Here is a 25,221-nt window from a genome sequence, read left to right as displayed (position 1 = left end):
TTACAAATACTGAGATGTTCTTTCTGGTATCCATGTATTTCTGCTTCCCTCGTGGACAAGATGGTCCTGGTAAGTGTTTTGCTTTAGCCAAGCATTTTTTTTTAAAAAAATAAAAAAAGATTAAATGGGTTTTCTTTATAAAGTGGGAATGATTAAATGGGCCATACTTGTTAATTTTGGGCAAAAAAATCTTCCCTTTGATAAAATTGGTTTAAAGGATAAAAATATCTTCCATTTGATTAAATTGGTTTAAAGGATAACTAAAAAAATATTCAGTTAGCCTTTGATTAAGTTTGGTAACCATTTTTAAATGAGTGTTGTAGAGTGGTAACATCTTCCCTACACTCAACCGACCTCTGGACTCAATTTTTATTCTTGCGGATATAGACCATTTGGAAGAAATGAGAGCTTGGGCCGAAGATCTACGATTATCAAGTAGTAGTTCTAGTGATAAGGTAAATATAGATACTGAAGACATTGTTATTTGTTTCACAAAATATTTTGATTAATTACAGAAACTCAAGTGAAATTTATTGTCGACAGGATTATACTATCAAAAACAAAATGAAAAAAGAAGAAGAACTTGCCGATGATTGTGAAGAGAAAATTGAAGTTGACGTTACAAATGCATTTTTAACCGAGACGATATAACAATCAGGGAAATAATATGTCTTCTATTTTGAACATCTTTAGCAAACCTGTTTTAATTTATAACATGTATAAATTATTTTCGGGTGTTTGATTCACATCAATTGTTGACTGATTGGGTTCAAGAAACAGGATGTAATTTGAGATTCATCATCGTTACAAGAAGCTCATCGAGCTCATCTTTATTGTTGCAATACGATTGCGGTAGCACGTACAGAAGGAAGAAAACCTCCATCAAGCTAATAGGCACGAAAAATGTAATACCCCGTCCTAATGAAAAGGAAGGAAAAATATAGAATAATAAAAAAAATAAATAAATTAATGAGACTTAGTTATGAAAAGAATAAAAGGTGTGGGATGAAATTAAAATGTCATAAGGGCTTAAAAAGGAAACTTGAAACAATTTTGGGGTCAAAGTAGAAAAATAAAAAATAAAAGAATTAAAAAGATGAAAAAATAAGAGGGATTTAGTTGTTAAAAAAAAGATTTGTTAAAAAAAATTAGAAAAGGGTGCAATAGCACCAGATTCTCATGTTTTACGAAAAGGCAAAACAACACAAGAGTGCTCCAAAGTTGAAACTACACCCACACTTTAATTTTCTACAAGAAAAAGAGAAGGATTAAGGTAATTTTTGAACCTAGGGTTTGTGGGTTCTGGAGATTTTGATTCTTTGAGAGTTTTCTTTGTTCAATAACTCAAAATTAGGTTCTAATCTCCCTATATTACTAGGTTCAAGTGTGGTTCTTGAACCAATTCAAGATGAGACTTTGTTTTCTTGATTTGGTGAAACTAACAAGTTACAAGGTAAGATTTCTTGATTCAAATTGCTCTAAGTAAAGTTGGGTTGGGATGAAAATAATATTGTGACAGGATTTTAATTGTTTAACCTTGAAAAATTAAGGTAGAATTGAATATCTAAGAAATGGGTTAGATTGTGGAGTATGGAATGTGGGACTTGAATGGATTGGTGAATATGGAAACTTAATGGAGCCTATTTTAATGAATAGGTTAGTGAATCGACGTGGAGTTGAGGGAGGTGATTGCCCCGACACCCATATAAGCAGCCAATTTCGATTGCTCCATATCAGATGGCTCCAGCAGAGTTGAGCGAGTTGAAGGGACAGTTGGAGGATTTGGAGAAGAAGAAATTTATCAGACTGAGTGTTTTGCCGTGGGGAGCACCGATGTTATTTGTGAATAAGAAAGATGACACGTTGCGTATGTGCATTGATTATCGACAGTTGAATCGGGTGACCGTGAAGAATAAGTATCTGTTGTCGAGAATCAATGACTTTTTTTATCAGTTGAGATGAGCACGACATTTTTCGAAGATTGATTTACGATCTAGCTACCATCAGTTGAGGATTTGGGAGGAGGATATTTCGAAAATAGCGTTTAGAACACGATATGGACACTATGAATTCTTGGTGATACCATTTGAGCTCACTAATGCGCCGAGAATGTTGTAGCGGGCTCTTCACCCATTTCTGGATCGTTTTGTGATTGTATTCATAGATGACATTTTGATTTATTCGCCTACCATAGAGGAGAATGAGCAACATTTAAGAATAGCGTTGCAGACTCTGAAGGAGCAATGGTTGTATGCAAAACAGAGCAAGTGTGAATTCTGGGTGATAGAGGTGAAGTTCTTAGGCCATGTAATTACTCAGGAGGGAGTGGCGGTTGATGCATCGAAAATGGAGGCGTATTGAAGTGGGAGCGGCCTAAGAATGTGATGAAAATACGAAGTTTCTTGGGACTAGCTGGTTAATATAAGAGATTTATTCAGGATTTCTCACATTTGGCTTCATCTTTAACTCACCTTACGTGAAAAGGAGTTCCGTTTGTGTGGTCAGAGGAGTGTGAGGTGGCTTTTCAGGAGTTGAAACGAAAACTCACATCTTCATCGATGTTGATTGTTCTGGAGAGAGATGTGGGATATCAGGTGTATTGTGATGCATCCAGAGTTGGACTAGGATGTGTATTGATGCAGCATGGAAGAGTTGTAGAGTATGGTTCGCGGTTGTTGAAGACACATTAGTGTAGTTACCCAGTGCACGACCTTGAATTGGCAGTGGTAGTATTTGCATTGAAGTAATGGAGATATTACTTGTATAGAGAGAGATTTGAGGTGTTCTTAGGTCACAAGAGCCTCAAGTATCTCTTCACGTAGAAGGAGTTGAATCAAAGGCAACGGAGGTGGATGGAGTACTTGGAGGACTATGATTTCTTATTGCATTACCGTCTAGGGAAGGCGAATGTAGTTGTGGATGCCTTGAGTAGGAAAAATCGAGTTACGAGGATTGCAGTGCGAGAGTGGGAGATGTTGGAGACAGTTGACAGTTTTGGGTTGGAGCTATGGAAGCAGGGTAGCCAGATGTACTTGGGAAGCATTGTTACTTATCTTGTATTGATACAGAGAGTAATAGATGCTCAAATTGAGGATGCTACATTTAACACTTTTGAGAAGGAGAGTGGTTAGACTAGAAGCACGGATGGAGGAGTACGATTTGCAGGTAGATTGATAGTTCCCGAGGATGAGGAGTTACGTGAGGAGATTTTGAGAGAGGCGTATCATTTGAGATTTGCTATGCATCCAGGGGGTACAAAGATGAATGGATTCGTGAATATGGAATGTGGGACTTGAATGGATTCGTGAATATGGAAACTTAATGGAGCTTATTTTGATGAATAGGTTAGTGAATCAGCGTGGAGTGTACATTGCTTTCTTGGTGAGGATTGCATGTTTACTTTGAGGTAGGGATTTCTTACCCTTTTTATTTTGAAACACTTTCAAGCCACCGATTTGCTTGAATGGTAAGTTTTGGTTTCCGTCTTGATTCTTTTCGAGGGGAAACAATCCTTGAAGGCTTACCATTATGTCATTGTATTATTGTCAATGACAATGTTATTGGTGATTTAATTTGTTAAATATGTATAACCCTTGGAATGCTTGGTCATAAATCGGGCATTGTGTGATTCTTCATGCATCATGATGAATGTGTGTTTTTGAATATATATTGAACGAATGACATGATTTTTAAGAATTTACATTAGAAGCATGGAGGGACCCGAGGATGGACCCGGGCTCGTGTTAGATGTTGGATGTTATTTGCGCACGTGCGTGGATGATGGATAGGAGCCTTGTGATGGTCCTAGTCCATAGGATTCCTGTAGCGGTATTTATTACTACAAGTTGGCTAGTTATCTGATGCTAGGCCAGGCATTACAGGTTGAGATATCATTGTGGGGCCAGCAGTGAGTGGTTGCGACCACATACATGCAAACCTTCTCTCTAACAGTGTGAGATTGATGTTGATGGATGACTGGTGTTTGTTTCTTGGTATTGATTGGATGCTAAAGAGAGAGGTAGTGCAGGTGGGTTCTCGTAGGCTTATCGTTGCAGAGTGAGAATCTGATCAGACGGCTTTGGTGTCATTGGAAGCGAAAATGGAGGTTCGGTTTGGTTGATCGAGTGTGTATATTTTATTGCACTATATTTTGTTTCATCGATTACACATTGTTTCTCCTTTCAGCCTTATTATTCTTTACTTGTGCTCTTCTGCTTTGTCCCTACTGAGCCTTTTACTCACCCTATCTATTTTCCTCTCCACAGGTGAGACAGGATAGTGCACAGGCTACGAATTAGCAAGAGGACGCGTGACGGAGGTGGCTTGGACTTCTGTGTGTTCTTTTGTGTTTATGTGGTACATGTGTGTAGTTATATATATTTGGATGTATATGTATGACTTGTTGTTTGCATGCAACAGTTGTGTGAGTAGGTTGTTGTACTTGGAGTTATGTTTATGTTTTGGACGTGGATTGTATTTGATTAGTCGAGAGTGGTGTCCCGTGGCTACTGTGTGATTGATGACAATGATGGGATGTGTATGACTGTGGATCCAGAGGGTTGGTTTACTTTTAGAAGTGTTAGACGTTATTTGGTTTATTGTATGTTTGCTTACAGGTTGGGTTCCCCAATTTATGGGGAGATGCTGCCGAAATTTTTTGTGAAATCAAAATGGTTTGTATTGTAGCACGTGAGGTGCTCATTTTGTTGTCCTTGTCCTTTTCTTCACACTCCGTAGATCGGGGCGTGACAAAAATGCTTGATTGTCCTTTCAGACTTAAAGGGTTGAAACTAAAGACAGCTGATGCTTGGATGGTAAGAGTGCTATGTGGAATGCACAACCATGCCCCTGCATCATATATGGAGGGGCATCCCTACGCTGGTCGCCTTTCTAACTTTGAAATTGAGATAATGGTAGATATATCTAGCAATCATGTGAAGCCACAAGACATCTTGGTATCGTTGAAGAAAGAGATCCGAGCAATGCATCCATTATTAAAATAATTTACAATGCACGACAGAAGTTTCGAACTTCTGAAAAAGACGATAAATCCCACATTCAGTCTCTAATGTCATTCCTATACGAGCACATGTACATTTTCTGTTATCGAACCGATGATATAACCAACGAGCTCCAGGATTTATTCTTTGCTCATCCAAGCTCGTTAGAACTACTACGTGCATTCCCGCATGTTTTATTAATGGACGCAACATACAAGACGAACATGTTCAGGTTGCTTCTTCTTGAGATTGTCGGGGGTGACTCCAACAAATATGACATATTGCATAGCATTCGTGCTCTTGAATTTCGAGAAGGAGGACAATTATATATGGGCTTTAAAGTGTTTGTAGTCAACAATTGAGGAAAGCGTTGCCCCAAGAGTTATTGTCATCGATAGAGAGTTGGCGCTGATGAAATCATGTGCCTTGGTATTTCCTGATGCAAAGAATCTACTTTGTAGATGGCACATTTATAGGAGTGTTTTGGCAAACTGCAAAAGATCATTTCAAGATAAGGAATATCGTGGGATGTATTCTACTCCTCCTGGAATACGTTGGTGGAATCTAAAAATGGGATTGCCTACGTGTACAATTTGTCACACCTAGAGGTAATCCTACAAAACTATGCAGTTGTGGTTAGTTACATTAAAGATGTATGGTTGACACCATATAAGGAGATGTTTGTCTCCGCTTGGACGAATAAGTATTTGCATTTGGGGAACTTGACCACTAATAGGGTCGAAAGTCAGCATGCAAAGTTAAAGAAATACCTGGGATCACCACAGTTAGACGTTAAGTCCGTAGTATCTTTAATTCATTAGCTCATCCAAGCTCAGGCCACATCAATCAAGCCTAGTTTGGAGAAAAGTAGACATATTGTCCAACATCAGTTCAACATAGATCAATTCAGGGAATTACGTGGTTTTGTTTCGATTGAAGCATTGAATATGATTTTCAAAGAATATGAGCAGTCTAAAGTCGTCAGAGAAGATTCGTACGCCTGCGGATGTAAACTTCGTACAATCTACAGACTACCGTGTGCGCACGAGCTTTTGACATATATGAACGATAATCAGCCTATACTACTTGCTTCCATTGATGCATTCTAGAAGAAACTTGACCTATTGCCATGTGTTTCTCTTAAAGATGATGACATCGATTGTACCATTGAGCTACAAATGTTTGTAGAACAATTTATGCGTTAGTCATGACAGGAAAGTTCAATCTACTATGAAAGATTAGGGAGATAATTAAACCGTCAACTACTATAGTATAAGATTCTATTGTTAGGAAATGTACATGTGGATGCCCCTCTTCGAAGAAAAAAATAGACATACATACTCATCATTCCTAGCAACCAGGGAGACACAGTTGCTCATCCCTCTACAGTACTCCACCACTCCTTACACAAAGGAGTTTAAGATGGTGTAACATTAAGCATGAACATATTTATGTTTGTCAGTTTCCACCAATATTGCATCCTTACATTGTGTCTATACAAGATGTAATACCTGATGGAAATTGTGGCTTTCAGGCGATAGCTGCTTGTCTTGGTTTTGGCGAACAGGCATGAGATACTGTCCGTCGTGACTTGATAGGTGAGTTGGGTGCATTCTGGCAAGAATATGTTGTACTATTTGGTAGCGAAGAGCATATCATGTTCTCAATTCACTGAACTGCTTTGAATTAGATAGCGCAACACCAGTTCAGCACTGGATGACAATGCCAAACATGGGTCTCTTTAGGGCTGGGACTGGGTCGGTTTTATCGGCCATTACCGGTCAACCGACCCATTATCGGCCAAACGATAATCAACCGTCAACCGACCCACAAAGTCGGGCCGATAATATCACCCGACCCATGTATAGATGGGTCGGTTGATGGTTTTTAAAATACCTTAAAGTCGGTTGGTCGATAATTATCGGCCAACCGACTATTTTAAAAAATTAATATAAAAGTATAAATATTAACTATATTATTAGTTAAATTAATATATATTACCATATTATTAGTTAAATTAATAAAATTATGCTTTTAGTTTTTTCCTCATTTTATTAATTTATATTTGATACAATTAATACTTAATAGATAATTACATATTTAATTATTTATATATGATGAGTTGAAAGTCGGTTGTTACCATCAACCGACCCATTGAGCAACCGACTTTGTCGGTTGTCAACCATTACCCGACCCACAAAGGTCGGGCCGATAATGGTTTTCATATTTATACAAAGTCGGTTGGTCGGGTCGGGCCGATAATTGGCCGATAATCAACCGACCCGACCCAGTCCCAGCCCTAGGTCTCTTGATTGCTTTGAGGCACAATGTCATACTACACGTTCTTAGTTCTGCACAGAGCTTCACATATTTACCACTGCGATCAATTCCTCCACCGTAATATCAACATGTTGCTATCGCTATCGGACACGTTATTAATAATCACTGTGTCTAGGTTTCCTTAGCTGAGGGTTACCCGATGCCTACCATTATGCCTCAGTGGAATTATTTCAGGTATGAGTGCGCAGCTGCATGGGTTTTACCGTATATGGAACAACTTGATGCATACGTGCAGTATACTCGTTCTAGGTTTCCTCTTGAAACCATTGTGGCAGAAGATGACTTATAACGCCCCTACCCGGAATGTGTTACTTTTAGTATCCTCTTAATCAATCTCCTAATTAATTCAATCATTAAGTCACCAAAAATTTTGACAACACCTCCCCATAATGCGGAGAATGCCAACCTGGAGTAAACATGCAGCAAAATCATAAATATATTCACAACCTAGGCAGGGCCTCTGGCCATCTAACAATTCATTTCACACTTAAATTCTCAATTCTAAGCAGGGCCTTAGGCCACCTAACAAATCATACAATCAATCAATTCTCAAATCTAAGCAGGGCCTCAGGCCACCTAACAGTCACACATAATTTCTCCACTGAACAACATATATAATCAACATCCAGTGCAAATAGTAATCAAACAAACATAAGAAATCGTCAGGATACAAAGTCCACAAACCCAGTTCTGGAGTCCCGATCACACGGAGTACCCTCCCTACCGTCCATCCCACCATCGAATAGGGATATCACACAATGTCTCAACTAAGAAATATAGATACGACAAAATAGTAATAACATAATCAAAGTTTAGAACTATCTAGTCCTATCACTCTCCAGGGGTCCATCCATGTCACGCACCCTCCTCCTGATCCGCGACCATGGTACCAGAACTAGACTCACCTGCGAATAGGGAATAGGATAAAGAAAAGGGTGAGCGAAAGGCCCAGTAGGGAATAATAAAGAGTAAGTGAATAACATAAGGCTGAAATATTAAAAAAAGGCACAAATGCAACAATATGATAACTAACATCATGTACACCAAACACAAGTAGATAATCGTACCATACGAGGTCCTAACTTGGCCCACTGGCGTCCCTATACATATCGGGACCCTGAACAGCCCAACAACATCATCATATGGTGTTTCAAACCCATATGGAATCCTGACTCGGCACACGGGCATTCCTGTACTCATAGGAACCTTGAACGGCCCAACGACATTCCACATTTCACAGTAAACACAACTAGGAGATATACGGGTCCATACCTGACATCTATTATGCAATTACAATGCATGTTCAACATGGTTATGCAATAGGGTATACATACAACCTACATATATATATATATACTACATGATGCATGTTCAAGAATCATTCATGCTCAATAGAAGATTGAACAAGTAGGGTATGCAATATAACTCAAATTATACCACGAAGAAATCACAAAGTGGGGTTGTTCTCCCTTAGGTACAATTAAGACAAGAACGAATTATAATGAACAATGGGGAAGGATAAATGTTCTCAATAGGAAAACATATTCAAAGAGTATAGCAAATGGTGAAATTTCTCTACCTCGCACTCCCAAGAATTAGCTATGTAAACTAATACTTAACCTTGAATTCTCCGGCCTCAATCAACCTATTATTCGGTAAGCCCAACCTCCAATTAATATATAAACAACTTCAATTTCACATATCTAACACAAATTAACCCAATAAATCAAGAGACCATTACCTTCTCTTACCCAAAACTTTCCAAGTTCTTGAACTTCACCTACTCAAGCTTGCTACTCCAATCAACAATAGAATCTAGAAATGCAACCATAAATAAGTCTAAATCAACCTATTAAATCACTAATTTCATCTAATTTAATGATTTTCCCCCAAATCTACAAAACCCATAAAACCCTAAGATTAATCTTCCCCAAATCTAACCCCAAAATTCAAATACAAGGTTGTAGAGATCTTACCCAAGAGTAGACTCCTTCAATTGCACCTAAATAACAAGATTTTGATGTGTCAAAACCTAATTTCCAGCAACTAAGGAGAGTAGAAAAAGTTTGACTTAAATACCTTGATTTGGAGCTAAATGGGTGAACTAAAGGCTTGCATGAATGTTGGCCAGAAAAGGTGGCTAGCCGGCGACCAGAACTGGCTTGAAAAGTGGCTGGTGGGAGGTGGCAGCTGCTGGTTTGACAGGAGGAGAGTGGAAAGAAGTGAGAGCTACCAAAAGGAAAGAAGAAGGAAGAAAAGAAGAAGGAAGAAAGGAGAGGGGGAGGGGCCGATTCTCTCCCCCCTTTTTTTTTTTCTTTTTTTTAAAGATCAATGTGTCCTCTAAATTTTCTAGAATTATAGTTTTACCCTTATGCTTGAACTAACCATTTCTTTTACAATTTTTATTTATTTATTTATTTTATTTTTAAAATTTAGTCAATCTTAGATATTTTCGAGTCGGGGTATTACATTACTAATGTAACATGTGCTATTGTGCTTAAATAAATTTACATAAGGTAATTAAATCATATGTATCATATCTTATTGAGATCATATATATATATAACATTCTTTTTAATAAAATTGAAATAAATTTATTGGGAGATTTGTTCAAGCATGTCCATTATTTTTGCTAAATAATATTTTTATGAACTAAACTTATATATTTATAAAAAAATGTTAATTAGTAGTATTTTAGTTTACAACTTGACATATAAAAATAGTTTTAATTAGGTGGTCCTAAGTTGAACAGACTATATAAACTCAAATAATAAATAAACCAATATTCTAAAAAAAATTAATATTGATATATTTTTGTAAGCAAAAAAGTTGGCTCTCTTTCGAAATGATTGATTGAAATGTAGTATGTGAAATGATTGATTGAAATGTAGTTTGTGTGTATATAGTAAAAAGTTATTGAAATGTGATATGTGAAATGATTATTTGAAATGTAGTATGTGTGTATTTAGTAAAAAGTTATGTGTATTTAGCAATTGCCCTCGTGTAATTGCTTGGAATGACAGTTCTAAACATCCTCTGCTTGAATTGAGCAATGTGGTCATTATGATTCGACATTTTGTCAAACAACTTTGTGTTGGGGAAGCTTTCCACGAAGGCGATTGCATCGATGAATGGAAACAGGGACGGATGTACCATAGGTCTATTGGGGGCACATGCTCCCACTGGGCCCGTAAATTCTAGTAGAATATGTATATGAAAAAATAAGGATTTCCTCATATATATACTATATTGTCCCCTCAATTTTTCTTATCTTCATTTATGCATCATCCAATAAGAAGCTGACAAAGGGTTCCGTATTCATTGAATATACTAAGAAACTAATAAATATTATTACTTATTCAATTTATTCGTCTAAATATTATAACTGCATTCATTTTGAAATATAAATTTTTTTATAAGTACGGAGACTCTATGCATTCCGTGATATTTTTGTTTTTCACTTTAATTTTGCTATATAATCAATGAGAAATTAATTAATTTTTTAGTAATTAGCTCTAAAAAATAATTTTGCTATATAATTCTTCTTCTTCAAAGTGCAGGACGAATGTGAACCTGATCTCTGGTTGACGTGCAGTCACTAGAGTCATGTCTGAGACTTTTTAGGTAGGTATGGGCCTCAAACTTTGATTTCTCTTAAACTTCTTTTGCGTTTATCCAACTAAAATTTCAATTTCTGTTTAAGAAATTATTTTAAATCAGAATTAAAACAATTATGACAATAAATCCTTATTTGTACCCTTTTGGACAAGGTTCTTCAGACATCTCTGATATTTAACAATTGCCTCCTGAATTTCAACTTAACTAACACCGGATTTATCTGCAAAATGAACAAACAAAAATCTAAAATCTCTTTACCCATGTCACATGGCTATTGGAGATTGGCTAACCATTGTTAAATGTACGTCCCTCTGTGCCACTTATCAGCATGTCACTAGATGTCATTTCACGTATAAATAGTTATTAAATCCATATATTGAACTTTAAATTTTAATTATCAAAAAAGAGAAGAAAAAAAGGAAACAAATTGTTTATTAATGTTAAGTACTGATATTTTTTATTTCAATTAAATTAAAAGTCTATCTCTTTTCGCAAATCGAATTTTATTTTATCTAGTTAATTTAAGGAACAATTTTCTCACTAAGGACGTTGAAAGACATGTTCTAATAAGGAAAATCCATAAAAAATATTAATAAGAACACATCTCTTTAAAGTATCGGTTATGATATGCATACATAAGATTGGTATACATAAGTATACATAATGACATGGCATGCCATGTAAGCAAGTAACTAGGCAATTTCAAATTTCAAAAATCAAAAATCAAACCTTACAAATCACTTTTATCTCTCATCAGATTAACATTTCTCTCTTCTCTATCTCTCCCTCTCCTCTCTCTCACGCGATTCTCTCTTCTTATCTCACGGCCAAAACCAGACCTCCATTGTTCGGCCACCGATATGACCGCCACTGTCACCAAAAGAAGCGTCTGACCCGCAAGAGCAACACCCAACCACCACTTGCCATCACCAGTTGTTGGTTTTGTCGAAAATCCACCATGAAGCCATGGATATCCACCGGACAAAAATCACAGATCCAACTGATTTCGATGTTGATTTGACAACCCGACACCACCAATGGACTCCTCTACGTGAGGAGCACCTAGCCCAACTCTTCGCCGACCAAAACGCCATCGGAAAACGGAGATCCACGTCGAAGGTATGCTCCAGTGCGTTATTACACTATACATTTGGCAGTGTCTTTAACTTTTTCTATTGATTGAACATCTCATGGATTACTTGTGAAGCTTGATAGTGGGTTATTGCACTATTATAATGAAAAGTGTAATTATTTTGTCTCATAGTTTGTTTGAAAAATATAATTAACTACACTGTCAATTTGGGAAATTTAGCTTGTGTTGTCTCATTGTATGATTTAGTAGTTTATTTTGTTTCATGATTTGTTTGAAAAATATAGTTAACTACACTGTCAGTATGCATAACATATTTGGGATTGGTAGGTCTTGTAGTTTTTTTTTTGTTTCATTGTTTGGTTAGAAAAGTGATATAAATACACTTGCAGAATACATAATGCCGAATTGGGGAATTTAGCTTGTGTCGTCTCAGTTTATGATTTAGTCGTTTATTTTCTTTCATGGATTGTTTGGAAAATCTAGTTAACTACACTGCCAGTATGCATAATGTATTTGAGATTAGTAGGTTATGTTGTTTTTTTTGTTTCATTGCTTGGTTAGCTTTTTTCAGTTGATTGAACGTCTTATGGATTACTTGTGAAGCTTGACAATGGGTTATTGCACTATCATAACAAAATATGTAATTATCAGGAAAGTGGACTGAATTGGGTGAATTGATTGGAACCATTTTGCTATTTTCTAACTACACTGCCAGTATGCATAATGTTTCCCTAGTTGTTCCAGGTTTTTATTCTCTTATTCAACGTATTTTGATGAACACTGGAGTTTATGTTTGTGTTTCTGTATGGATTTGTTGAGTCTAAGATGGATGTAGTAGATGCTCATGTTTTTCTTTTAGATTCGTTATGACTGAGTTGGATGTGGTACATGCTAATGTTATTCCTTTTAAATTTTATTGTGACTGAAGTATTATTTGCTAAAAAAGTTGAACAATTTGTTGGTGATGAACATTGTCATTCCCTTAATATGTCTTTCATGGTGAGACTTTATCACTGGGTATACCCATTTTTTTTCATGACAGTAACTTATTACATTATATTTTTGATAGTATATTTGATTGTCAGTTTATAATGCATTACAAATTATCAGTGTATTTATCCCTGCTGTTCATTACATAGTCATTTTCCTTGTTAAATACATTGGCTTCACTTTTTATGGCATTGAGTTTTTACATTGTAGTATGATAGTGTAATAATGACAGAGTCATTTCATTTTGGTGTTGATATTATGTGAGTTATTACATTATCAATCGCTAAATTTATGTATTTATCTAACAAATGTTTGTTTCAATATTGTTTTTTAGTGAAGAGATGGTTTGACTTGATGAAATTTATAGTCAGGTAAATTTCAATCAAGCTGATAGTGTTAATGGTTGTGTTGAGACTGGTGGATCAAATGTCCCAATAATAGGAATGCTTTTTGACTCGATTGATGAGATGTTTAAATTTTACAAGGATTATGGTCAAGTAAATGGGTTTTCAGTCAAGAGGAGGTCAATAACGAAGGATGCAAATGGTGATTACAGATATCTGATATTTACATGCGGGAGGTCGGATAAAGTTGTCTCACGTTCAAAGAATCCAGTTAATCATCGTGGTTATAGTAAGAATGAGTATAAGAAGAGGCAAGAATCTAGTTAATCATCGAGGTTATAGTAACAATAAGTGCAAGAATCCAGTTAATATCTATGTGGCATGCCTAGTTGCCTCTTCATCTTCACTTTCTTTCAACCCTCTCTTCCACAATATTCTTCTGTATCCTGAAAATCAAATCCAAGAGATTATCGTAAAAGAGAGGATTATTATCAACGGTCACCTTTTTCTTCAAGTACCAATTCCTACCTTTGGCCTTGATTGTTTTGGCTTGACTCCTTATTTTTCTACCTCTTTCCATGAGTCTCTTCGGCCATTTTATCCCCTCTTTGGCCAAAAACTCCCTTTTCAGCCCCATCATTCGTTGGACACCTACTTCAATACTTCCCTCATCCATCTCTGGCCTATCGAGGACCCACGTTGCGAGGCCTGGTTGAGTCAGTTATATCCTCATCAAGAAATATTCTGTAAGAAGTTAGGTATTTATGACTTCTTACTAATCAGATAGTAAAAATTCCATGTAGATTAAACCTTTCTTTGTGCTGCTGCTCAATTCTGGGATATGGGGACCAATTCTTTCCACTTTAGAGCCAAATTCATGAGCCTCAAACTTCAGGATTTAGCCTTTATCCTGGGAATACGATTTGATGGTAGGAGGCTAACAACGCTATCGAAACTCCTAAAGACGTTTCTTTTTTTTTCCCCAAGGTCATAGATATGTCTTATTCTTATTGTCTGAAGACCTACATAGAGAATAAAGAAACTATCCCAGAGGAGGAGTATACCCAGTTCTTGATCCTCTAGCTCAATAAGTTCGTCTTTTATGTATGTTCTTCAAAGATCACTCAAGATGTAGTGTCCTGACCCGATTATACACTGTTCATAGTATTTTGACACGTTGATCGAGGTGGAGTGAACCTCGATAATCGTGAATCGAGATTTGGTGAGAATAAAAATTAAATCAAGATAAAACTATGAAAATATTTTTCATAAATGGGGGATCTAAAAAGAAAACTATTGGCGCAAGAATTACTCAAATCGGATTTAAATTGGATTTGTTATGAATTTTTGAAGTTAATAGGAACAATTTAGTTAGGGGTGTTTTTGTAAGTAAAAGATTGTATAAAAGAAAATTTAAAATAATTAAAAAATAAAAAAAGTAATTTGCAAAAATACCCTCTCTCTCACACGTGTTTCTCTCTCCTATTTCTCTCTCTTCTTACACTGGTTCAACGGCGATCTCTCATTTTTGACGATGGTGACGGTTGTGGTTGGTACCAAAAGAAGCGTATTGACGAGACGAGTGTAACCCAACTTGAATCACGTCGAACGGAGCTCCGGTTTGGGAGAAATCTGTGATTGAAGTTCCGGCCACCGTGAACTTTCTTTGGTCGATCCGGCTGACTCCGACGACGGTTTGGCTTGATTCAGGTACCTATGAGTTCATTTCATCGAGCTCTTCAATTTGATATAAGATTTGACAGGTTTGGGTGGCCGGATCACCGGCTGTAGTGTTGAGTGGGTTTCGGCCGAGTTGACTCAGTTGACTAGTGTGTTGACCGATCAGACCCGGTTTAACCCGATTTTGACCCATTTCACCAGGTTTGACCCGGTTTTGACCCATTTCACCCGGTTTGACCCGATTTTGACCCATTTGATAGTTGACTTTGACCGTTGATCATAGTTGACGGACTGTATTTTAACTGTATTTTCGTATATCATGTTTTTCGGTGTAGGCGGTGATCGCGGTTAATATTCGGAGCGGGTTGACTTTCAGAGTCAAGGGTTTGACGGGGATGCGTGCGTGGTATTTGCATTCCGATTTTCAGGTAGGGGTTTTCTATGTCTCTCGCATGTGATTCTAGAGTTCCGGTTTCACGGACTCTTATTATATTATGGTTATGTCGATTTTCGGGGGTGAAAATACGACTTGTTTATATGATTTATATGTATTCTCTGTTGATTATCATTGTTGGTATGTTTTTAGGAGTAGGGTGATTGGAGATGGTTGAGGTACACTGTGGGGCCCATATAGGAGCCCAATATATTGGATTATGATGGATTATACAATAAACTGGGTACGTATCTGTAGACCATCTGAGGTGAGGTGATCACAAGGGACGCTCTCCGGTGTAGGCTATGCTTTCGGGATATCGGATACTCATCTAGTTTTGGTGTGGACCTGGACTGGGAGACACCCTAAGGGGATTAGGGTGGGTCTAGGGGTGGATTATGGATTATGAATTATCGGAGACTGGTGTTTGTGGTTACGGTACTGTATAGCCTTATCGGCTGTCATGTTACTTGGTTGGATTACTAATAGTTACATATTTATTGTACTTCATATTATGCATCATATTCATTGATTTCTTATTTCTGGATATCGGTGTTTCCTTTCTATGCCCTACTAAGCTTCTTGGCTCATCCCTCTTCTTGTTTCCCTTTCAGGTGAGTTGGATATAGGTGACGATGGTTAGCGACGGGACGCATGAGCTGGTGTGTAGCCTCGAGCGGTTTCTTTAGCGAGTTTTGAGGATTTTGGGTATTGTATTTGTATATGTGTTACTTATTTACTCAGTCTGATATCGGGTAGATATGTTTTCTTATTTCCGCTGTTGTATAGATACTCCGACTGTTTTAGGTGGATGTATATAGGCGGTATTTTGGAGAGACTATTTCCACATTATGTTTCAGGAGTTGTTACCATTTTATATAATTTACATATTGGATTAAGGGTTGGTTCAGGGGATGGGGTCCCCTGCCGGTCACGTTCTTATGGATATAGGTACACTTCGGTATACCTTAGGAGAGAGGGGCGTGACACAAGATTTCACCATGTTTGCCCTATTTTGGGCTCATGGCTTTATGTGTTCCTTTGCTCCAATAGTCCTGGGCCTCATGTACAGAGCTATGAGGTCCTTCATCGAGTATGGTTTTAAGAGATGCACGGGTCCCCTCTGAATTATGTAACTCTGGCTGTAGGCATACTTCAAGCCTTTTTGTCTAGATCGCAATCCAACTCTTCTGATCTTGATTGTTTTGGCCTGCAATACAAAGGCGTGATGCCATTTTGCCATGAGTTCGAGATTGTTTTTCTTATTTTTACCAAGACACACCTTTATGGATGATTTCTCCTAGTTCCTTACTAGCTGAGCACTAACCCAAGTGACCCTGAGTTTGATTAAGATGTTGAGAATGCCATACCACTATGGATAATTTTTCTATCTTCAAGAGATTTTTCCACGACTTCAATGAATTCCCCGACAACAACAAGTGTAGGGTAGAGTACTACAATGCTGCCCAATTGGCCCAAGAGTTTGTTCTACTGCAAATGGTTCCCTTGCCTCCGTACCGTTCAAAAAAATAAATCTTGCTTAGGCAGGGGGTGATCACATGAGGTTTTGAGCCACATCTACTCCATTTTTGCCTCCATCTTATCCGCTACCAAGATTTCTTCCTTTACTATATGTCACTAGGCTACTCTAGATTTCACTCATTGGTGGACAAAGTATATAAATAAACAATTTGCACAAGATTTGGAAGAAATACTAATTGTTGTGACTCCCTACCTTGGGGTGAATGAGTCCAATGGCTCTAGTAAGCTTCTAAAACTTGCTACTTCTTGATTGTCTAGTCCAAATATTGACTGCTTCTTTTTCTTCTGCAAGATTTTCCCACGATTCCTCCGAAGGCAACGAGGGTCACAATGCTGATGTTAATTCTACCGTATTAGTGCGGATGCCCACTACACTTAAAATTTTTGGGAAGAGTGTGGCTAGCAATCCTTACGCCAAGATAGCAAGGGTTGATCAACGTCTTCAATCAGCAAAAAGAACTTTGCCTACTAGTGGTCTCACAAAGGTTTACACCATTCCTGATTCTCCTGAGAATGTTGCTTGTTTACTTCAAATGAATAAATTTGCAAAGACTAACCTTGAAAGTAATCTCTTTGTGCGGCTTTTACAGATTGGTTATGACTCTCTACCATCACAACTCCCTCTCAACAAGAAAAAGAAGAGCACCCCTTCTACTACTCCATCGAATAATATTGATGTTTAAGGCTTCCAAGCCAAAATGGTTGTCGAACACCAATTTTTGTTCCCAGGCCTTTAAATGTTGGTGCTTCAGGCTCTTCTAGCTCCACAACTCTTATTGAGGTTCGGATAGTAGCTGTCCATGAGACTTAAAATCCTTAGTGTCAAAGAGCATAAATCCTATCTATACCATTTTATGTTCCTAAAGGACCTCTCCATTCTGATCAAGGACTTTAGTAGCAACCATGCTTGTCTTTTTAAACTAAATGCTAAAGAAGATAGGATAATGGAGCTTGATGCTAGACTTCAATAATTGGGGAACGAACTGCAATCCCCTCTAAAAGCTGAAGACAAAGAGAACAAGATAATTGAGCAGTTTAACGATAAAATCACAGACCTTCAATTTGAGATGAGGGCCTATGAGAAGTCTTTGGCCACCAACTCACAAAAGAATGTTTTCACCCTTAAAAATTCTAAAGATGTCTAAGATATCCGATGGGCCTACACTATTGCAAATGAAAATACTTTCATTGAAATCGACACTGAAGCTTCTATTGCCAAAAAGAATCAACTGAAAGAGTTTTGCGATGAGCTGGTGGTATCCCATGAAAAAGCTACTACTCCCACAACCAACATACCAGCCGAAGATGCTTCTCATGCTAGTGATGATCCTGTTGTGGAAAAATCTACTGAAGGTGCAACTCCCCCACTAAAATCCATTAATATTGTTGAATAACTTCTGGATTTTTAGTTATCTTGGATTGCATTATTTCTTTTTCCCCAGGTTTCTAGTAGTGTTCCCTTTTGAACACTCATAGTAACTTTCTGGATATTTGGTTATGCTTTTGCTGAATACTTTATGGAATTTCTATGGATATTTTTCGGTATTTTTTTTGAATGTGGGTGGTAGGCTTATTTGGTATTGGCTAATATTCCTGAACAGAAGGAATTTTATTTTGGATGATGTTATAATTTGAAGAATTGGTAGAGGAGAAAGGTTAGGCCCAACAACACTTGAGGTATTGTCCCACACATTAGGCCAAAGGCCCATGTGAGTTTTGTCCCAAAAAGAGCCCTTAAGTGTTTGAGGGTTGGGCACCATTTCTATGTTGGATGAGAATCCCACATCTTACTGATGTAAGACTCTTAACAGATGAAGGTATTTCTAGCCTTTTTACAGAATAGGAGGTTAGTACAAAACAATTATATCCATAATTTCTCATATTGTAAGATAATACCTCTTGAGATACTTTTCATTTATAGGATGCTTGTGTTGGGTCTCGTACAAATCTTGTAACTAGTAGACTCTACATTTCTTCACTTCTATCACCTGATATGGTCCCTCCCATGATGATAACCATTTGTCATGGGTTGAATATGATGGCCAATTGGAAGAACAGACGTCCTAACCAAATATGTTATGACAAATGTCTTTTCTTGTACTTTCCTATTGTATGCCTTCACGACCTTATGCTTCTGAACTTGAAGATAGTCATAGGTCGCAAGCCTAACTTCATCTAGACCCTCCAACTCTATCATCATGGCCTGATAATAGTCTCCAGGAGATAGCTGATTTTGGAGTGCTACCATTGTTGATTTAGCTATCATCTCCATAGGAAGGATTGAATTATGCCTATAAGTCAGCATAAAAGGCGTAGCTTATGTTGCTATTCTTTTTGATGTTATGTAGGCCTAAGGAGCTTCTGATAAGGCCTCATGTGTTGGGATTATGTCTTAAAAATATATCATGTATGATGACAGTTCTGAGATTTATGGATAAATATTTAATATTGCATTTTGTGTTTTAGATGTTTTTCATTTATATGTGAATGTCTAATAAACGTGTAGGGATGTTAATTATATTAATCTTGAATACTCATATACACTTTATGTGTGAGTATAGACAGACACAATATTCAATATTACATCCGAAATAATTTAGTTACAACCAGATTAACAAAGCTAGGCACTTTGTTGATATAGGTTGTAGTGCATGGACATCTCCAAATAGGGAAGTAGTTTGTCTTAACTACTCAAGAGGACTCTCGGATTGGTGCACTAGTGTATGTAAGTAAACATACATTGACGGGTTTACATAGGAAAGAAAAACCAAAACAGTACTTTCAATGAGTTGTTCATCCTATAGCTGTGAGAGTACGATATCTCTTAAGCTTGAGTAGGTCAATACTTTTATACTTATAGCGTGTGTGTTTTGATTTATCAATGAGTGAGACACACACTATTGTCAATATACTCGATGGATTGGATGTATGCCACTAGGGTGTGGGAGCATACCCACAACATATTTATTCATGTACTTTCGGGATACGCAAGTGTAAGCACCCACCTGAGAGGTTCAAACGTTAGTATTTAAATTTATCAATGGGTTAATCTAATAGCTTAGTGGATAGATATAAGGGAACCGAGAGCTCGGGGGAAATATGAACTTTGGAGTGTTTGATAGTACATAAACTCTCACTCCAACTTAGCGGGTGCTGCATGGAGAATATATTCGTACACATCTCACAGGTCAAGGAAAAGTTTCTAATAAGAAAAGTCTCGATGTAAGAATTGTACTTGTCTGGGAGTTCATCCATAGTTCAGGTGGTGTTAGACAAATATTGGATTGAAATATTATTCCTAGTCATAGGGCTTGACGGTAAAGAATAATATTTCGGGAGCCTAGATTTGTATATCATATGGAGTCCCCTTGTTAGTACTATTTTAGTCTTTTGTCCTATTTAGGGAAGATCAGCAAAATTCACCATATCACAACGGTTATTGGAATATTACAAGAATAGAATTTGCATAACGAATAGATATAATTTTATTGGGTTTTGGTTTTCCAAAGATAAACCTAAGATAAAATTATTTTTGTTAAGATTTACAAAATTCTTGTAAGTGTATTTATGATAAAATAATAAGTCTTGTAATTTTGATTTAAAATGTAAAATAAATATTTTACATAATCAAAACTAAAGTCAGGAATGGACTAAGTACCAAAATAATATTTGAGTCTTGATTCTTGAAGGATTTGGCCTGAGGAAAACCTAGAGGTCCAATAAAGTTTTGTTAGAACCTAAGGGTTCCATTTTGGGCCAAAGCATGCTTGGCATTGCAAAACATGGCCGGCCCAAATATTGGAACAAAGTGGTGTCGTTATAGGAATAAGTAAGGCTTCCTTATTTTGTCTTACTTAACTCCTATTGAACTAGAAAACAAAAGCTAATTGATACCTTTTTGTTTGATATAAATACTATATATATAGACGGCAGCTGAAAAAAAAATAAAGAGAGGCAATTCTCTGCAAGAAAAAGATACACAATAGACAAAAAGAAAAAAAGAGGCCGTGTGTTATTAGTCCCAAAAAGGTTGCCACTTGTGTGAGTATTGGTTCACTACCAATTGGTGATTTTTGCTTTGTTCATTCGCAAGAAGATTAATGGGAATACTAAGGAAACGACGTAGGCATTCCAAGTTGGTAGAGATCAAGACAGTGGTTCGTGCATTCAAGAAAAGAAGAAAGCTAAGGACCTCGATATCGAAGAGGTTGGTTATTTTCTAAACACCCTTCATGCCATGTTTTGTGATTAGATCTAGAATTAATTTTGTATGGATATAAACCTAGAAGCATGCTAGGATTATTTACTAAGATTAAAACTAGATCTAATATGTTTGTATGCCTTGTTAAAAATATTATTTGTAACAAAATAAATTTTTAGAAGCATACTAAGCAAACATACTTGGGCCATGGGATACATATGGGTTGTAGGGTATTGTTCCTTAAATTTTTTATTTGTACCTATGATAAGAAAATCCTAGAAAGCTTCCGCTGCATGTCAAAAATTCTTTTAGCAACCAACATCATGCCTGGCTATTGGCCTATTCTCCATCATTCTTTCAATGATTTTCTTCAAAACTTTGTTAATAGACTTTGCTTGGGCATTGCCTTGAGTATAATATAGAGTAGAATATGAAATTTTAAAATCATATTTTAAGAGAAAGGCTTGTACCTAATCAGCAAAGAAGATTGTGTCTTGGTCTACCACAATATGCTAGGGAAGATCGAATTTGTGAATGATGCTCTCATAGTCTCATTAATGACTTTGATCACATCTTGTTGGGTTACGGATTGGAGTGAAAATGCCTCTACCCATTTTGTGAAGTAGTTCATGGCTACTATGATGAAATGATATCCCTCATTAGAAGATGGAAAAAATTTCCTAAAAAGATCCATAGCCCATTCTCTGAATGGCCATGGCTTCACAATTATTTACATGGCAGTAGCTAGTACATGCTGAATCTGTCTATGCATCTATAAAGGCTGGCATCCCTTGGAGTATTGGATACAATCTACCATAATAGAAGACCAGTAGTATCCATACCTTTTGATAAGCCACCTCATTTTCTTTCATGCTTAATGAGCTCCACATATGCCCTCATGAAGTTCTGCCATGATCTTCATAGATTCCTTTTGATTTAATCATTTCACGAGTAAATCATTTTCTTGGCTCTTCTTGTAAAGTTCTCCATCTATCAGCACATAGTTGACAACTATTCTTTTGGTCTTCTGATCCATTTTCAAGTTTAGATACTCTAGGATCTGAATTTGAAATCTCCACATGAAAAATATCCATGCCAGCAAGGGCCCTCCTCTTAACAGAAGGTAATAATCTTCTCTACACTGTGATGGTTCTGTCATAGGTTCCTTGTAGTATCTTGACTCCTATGACCACTCAAGCTAGTATTGAATCTCCTTGGTACGTGAGATACAATTCCATCGTCAAAATCTTATAAAAGTTGCTTGGCCACCATGTAGTAAGGTGTAAGGTCTGGACTATAACACTTGTAGGTGCCTCCCAAGTGGTTGATTACCAATTGGGAATCTTCTATGACTTCAATGGTTCATCCGCCTAGCACTCTGATGATCTCTAATCCAATGATGACAAGCCTCATACTCCACCTAGTTGTTAGTGCATTCAAAATCAAATTGAAAGGACAAAAAGTTTGTTGTTCTTCAGAAGCACACTCTTAAATGAAGTTTGTTATGAAACCATAAAACAGAAGCGTCCAAGGAGTATAGGACATAAAGAATGTCCTTAGCTCTGCAGACTTTATTTCTTCAATAGTTAGGCAAGGATAATTAGCAAGAAAGTCTGCAAGCGCATGCCCCTTCACCGCCTTTTGAGGTATATACAATAAAGAAAACTCCATTAAAGCCATAGACCATTTGCCAATTCTACCTCTAATGATCGGTTTGGACAGCAAGTATTTGATGAGATTTAGTCTTGTATAAGAACAAACTATAACTGATAACATGTAGTGTTTGAGCTTGGTGGCTACAAAGCAAAGACTCAGGCAGGGCTTTTCAATATGAGAGTATCTATGTTCTATAGGAGGTATTATTAACCTATTGAGATAGTAGATCACCTATTCTTTGCCACTCTCTGTCTTGAGCTAGGAGACAACCAATAGATCCTTATCTTGTTGAGATATGAAGTTCTAAAAACTTCATGGGTATATGAGGAGTGAGAATAGGAGGTCATGCTACATACTCCTTGATATTCTGAAAAGCCTGCTGGTGTCTTTCTTCCCAGATGAATCTTTCATCCTACTTCAATTTTAGGAGTTCAGAGAATACATAGACTTCTGAATCTTGTGAGAAAATTGATCTGCCCCAGGAATCTTTCGAGCTTCTATGAGGTTATGCTTCAAGAACTGCTCTAGCTTTGTTCTTATCAACCTCAATGCCTCGCTGATGAATCAAAAATCCTAACAAATTTCTTGCTTCAATCGGGGTCACCGTCTACACCGGAAAACATACAACACGAAAATCCAGTGAAAATACGTTTGTTCAATTGTCAAAGTCAACGGTCAAAGTCAACTATCAAACAGTATCGAACCTGGTCAAACAGTGTAAAACCGGGTCAACCAGTGTCAAGCCGGGTCAAATAGTGTAAAACCGGGTCAAATAGTGTAAAACCGGGTCAAACACCAGTCAACCGAGTCAACTCGCCCTGACTTGGTCAACTCGGGTTAACCCAACCCAATGGTGTAACCGGCGATCCGACCACCAAAATCGATGAAGCCATACACCAAATTGAAGAGCTCGAAGAGATGAACTCATAGATACCTGAATCAAGCCAAACCGTCATCGGAATCGGTCGGATCGACCAAAGAAACCCACGGTGGCCGGAAACTTCAAACTCCTATATCTCCCTAACCACAACTCCGATCGACGTGATTCCACTTGGTTTATGTTGCTGTCAACTGTGCGCTCCTTTTGGTACTGGTGGTGTCGCTCACTGTCTCCGAAAACAGTAGACCGTCGAAGGACCCGTGTATAAGAGAGAGAAATAGGAGAGAGAGTGAGTTGTGTAGAGAAGAGGGTGTATTTGCAAATAATACAAAAGCTGGGTATTTAACTTATTAATTTAAACGTTCACTGTAGTCCCTACAGTTTTTACAGAGATGCCATTGTACCTTTACAAAACATATATACGTATTAAACTTTAAAAAATCATAATTAATTCAATTTAACTCCGATTAAGGTGATTCTTGTCCTAAAAATTTTCTTTTAAAATCCCCCATTTATGAAAAATATTTCCAGATTTTTATCTTAATTTAATTTTTATTCTTCCCAAATCTCGGCTCATAATCACCAAGGTTCACTCCACCTCGATCAACGGGACAAAATACTATGAATAGTGTCAAAAATCAGGTCAGGATATTACATCCCTAATATAAATTTCCATGGTACGACCCAACATGTCTTGGAAGATTGAATTCATGGCTTTTTGATATTTAACTCCTACGTTCTTTAGGCCAAATGGTATTACCACACATTCAAAAGCTCCAAGGGTGCATGGACATAGGAATGTAGTTTTGGGTGTATCTTCTGCTGCTATGAAAATCTGGTTATAACATAAGTACCCATCTATGAAAGAGAGGACTTGATGTTTGGCTGCTCGGTCCACCAACATGTCTGCAATGGAAAGGGTACTCGTTCTTTGGTGTAGCAAGATTCAAGTTCTAAAAGTCTATGTAAACTCTGATCTTTCCATTCGTCTTTATTGTAGGAACGATGTTAGATAACTATTCCACATACCTTGCAATTCTAATGAACCTAACTTTGAGAAGCCTATCCAGCTCATCTTTTACCACTAAGGCCACTTCATTTGACATCCTTCTAGAAGGTTGCTTGTGAAGCTTGAGCTTTATTTGATTGGCAACCGATGTTCTACCAACTCCTTGGAAATGCCTCGCATCTCTTTGTATTCCCATGCAAAACAATCATGAATTCTTCAAGAAGTTGAATAATTTCTTCTCTGATCTATAGGGTAGGAGCTGACTAATGAACAATAGTCTAGGTTCTTTAGTGCCACGATTAACCTTGTCTAGAGGATCTTTAACTTTAGCCTTCAGATTGTCTAACTTTGCTAGAGCTGCTTCAAGTTCTTCTATCTGGCTGGCATAATCTTCTATTTAGTTTTCTTCAAAGATCAATTTCACTACGTTGACAT

The 25,221-nt window shown here is 37.2% G+C and overlaps 1 protein-coding gene and 2 long non-coding RNA genes across 4 annotated transcripts; 1 reads left to right on the top strand and 2 right to left on the bottom strand.

The window, feature by feature from the left end:
- The first annotated feature begins 1,205 nt into the window (after positions 1–1,205).
- On the top strand, positions 1,206–4,653 carry LOC119982898. The gene is made up of 2 exons (XR_005464528.1): positions 1,206–1,273; positions 3,345–4,653. It is a non-coding gene; the product is annotated as an uncharacterized LOC119982898 (long non-coding RNA).
- A 3,558-nt stretch (positions 4,654–8,211) lies between these two features.
- LOC119983147 lies at positions 8,212–9,603 on the bottom strand. 2 transcript variants are annotated; one of them, XR_005464555.1, is made up of 3 exons: positions 9,420–9,603; positions 9,317–9,342; positions 8,212–8,245 (listed from the first exon to the last, which is right to left on the bottom strand). It is a non-coding gene; the product is annotated as an uncharacterized LOC119983147 (long non-coding RNA). The 2 variants fall into 2 exon arrangements; XR_005464556.1 differs by lacking the exon at positions 8,212–8,245 and adding an exon at positions 9,098–9,155.
- Positions 9,604–22,729: 13,126 nt separating this feature from the next.
- Positions 22,730–24,982, bottom strand: LOC119981881. Its single transcript, XM_038825022.1, has 4 exons — positions 24,830–24,982; positions 24,433–24,612; positions 23,442–23,504; positions 22,730–22,879 (listed from the first exon to the last, which is right to left on the bottom strand). The coding sequence occupies exons 1-4, from the start codon at positions 24,980–24,982 to the stop codon at positions 22,730–22,732; spliced, it is 546 nt and encodes a 181-aa protein (XP_038680950.1).
- Positions 24,983–25,221: the final 239 nt, after the last annotated feature.

This window comes from Tripterygium wilfordii, chromosome 17, assembly GCF_013401445.1.
Source record: "Tripterygium wilfordii isolate XIE 37 chromosome 17, ASM1340144v1, whole genome shotgun sequence".
NCBI lineage: Eukaryota > Viridiplantae > Streptophyta > Magnoliopsida > Celastrales > Celastraceae > Tripterygium > Tripterygium wilfordii.
Note: the sequence above shows the minus strand (reverse complement) of the source record. Positions and strands in the feature narration are given on the sequence as shown.

Coding starts and splice junctions, on each gene's coding strand:
- LOC119981881 (XM_038825022.1), bottom strand. CDS start 24,982: ATGGGAATACAAAGAGATGCGAGGCATTTCCAAGGAGTTGGTAGAACA. Junction 23,505..24,432: donor TGGAAATTTATATTAGGGAT/GTAATATCCTGA, acceptor TTTCCGGTGTAG/ACGGTGACCCCGATTGAAGC. Junction 22,880..23,441: donor TTCATCAGCGAGGCATTGAG/GTTGATAAGAAC, acceptor ATACCTCAAAAG/GCGGTGAAGGGGCATGCGCT.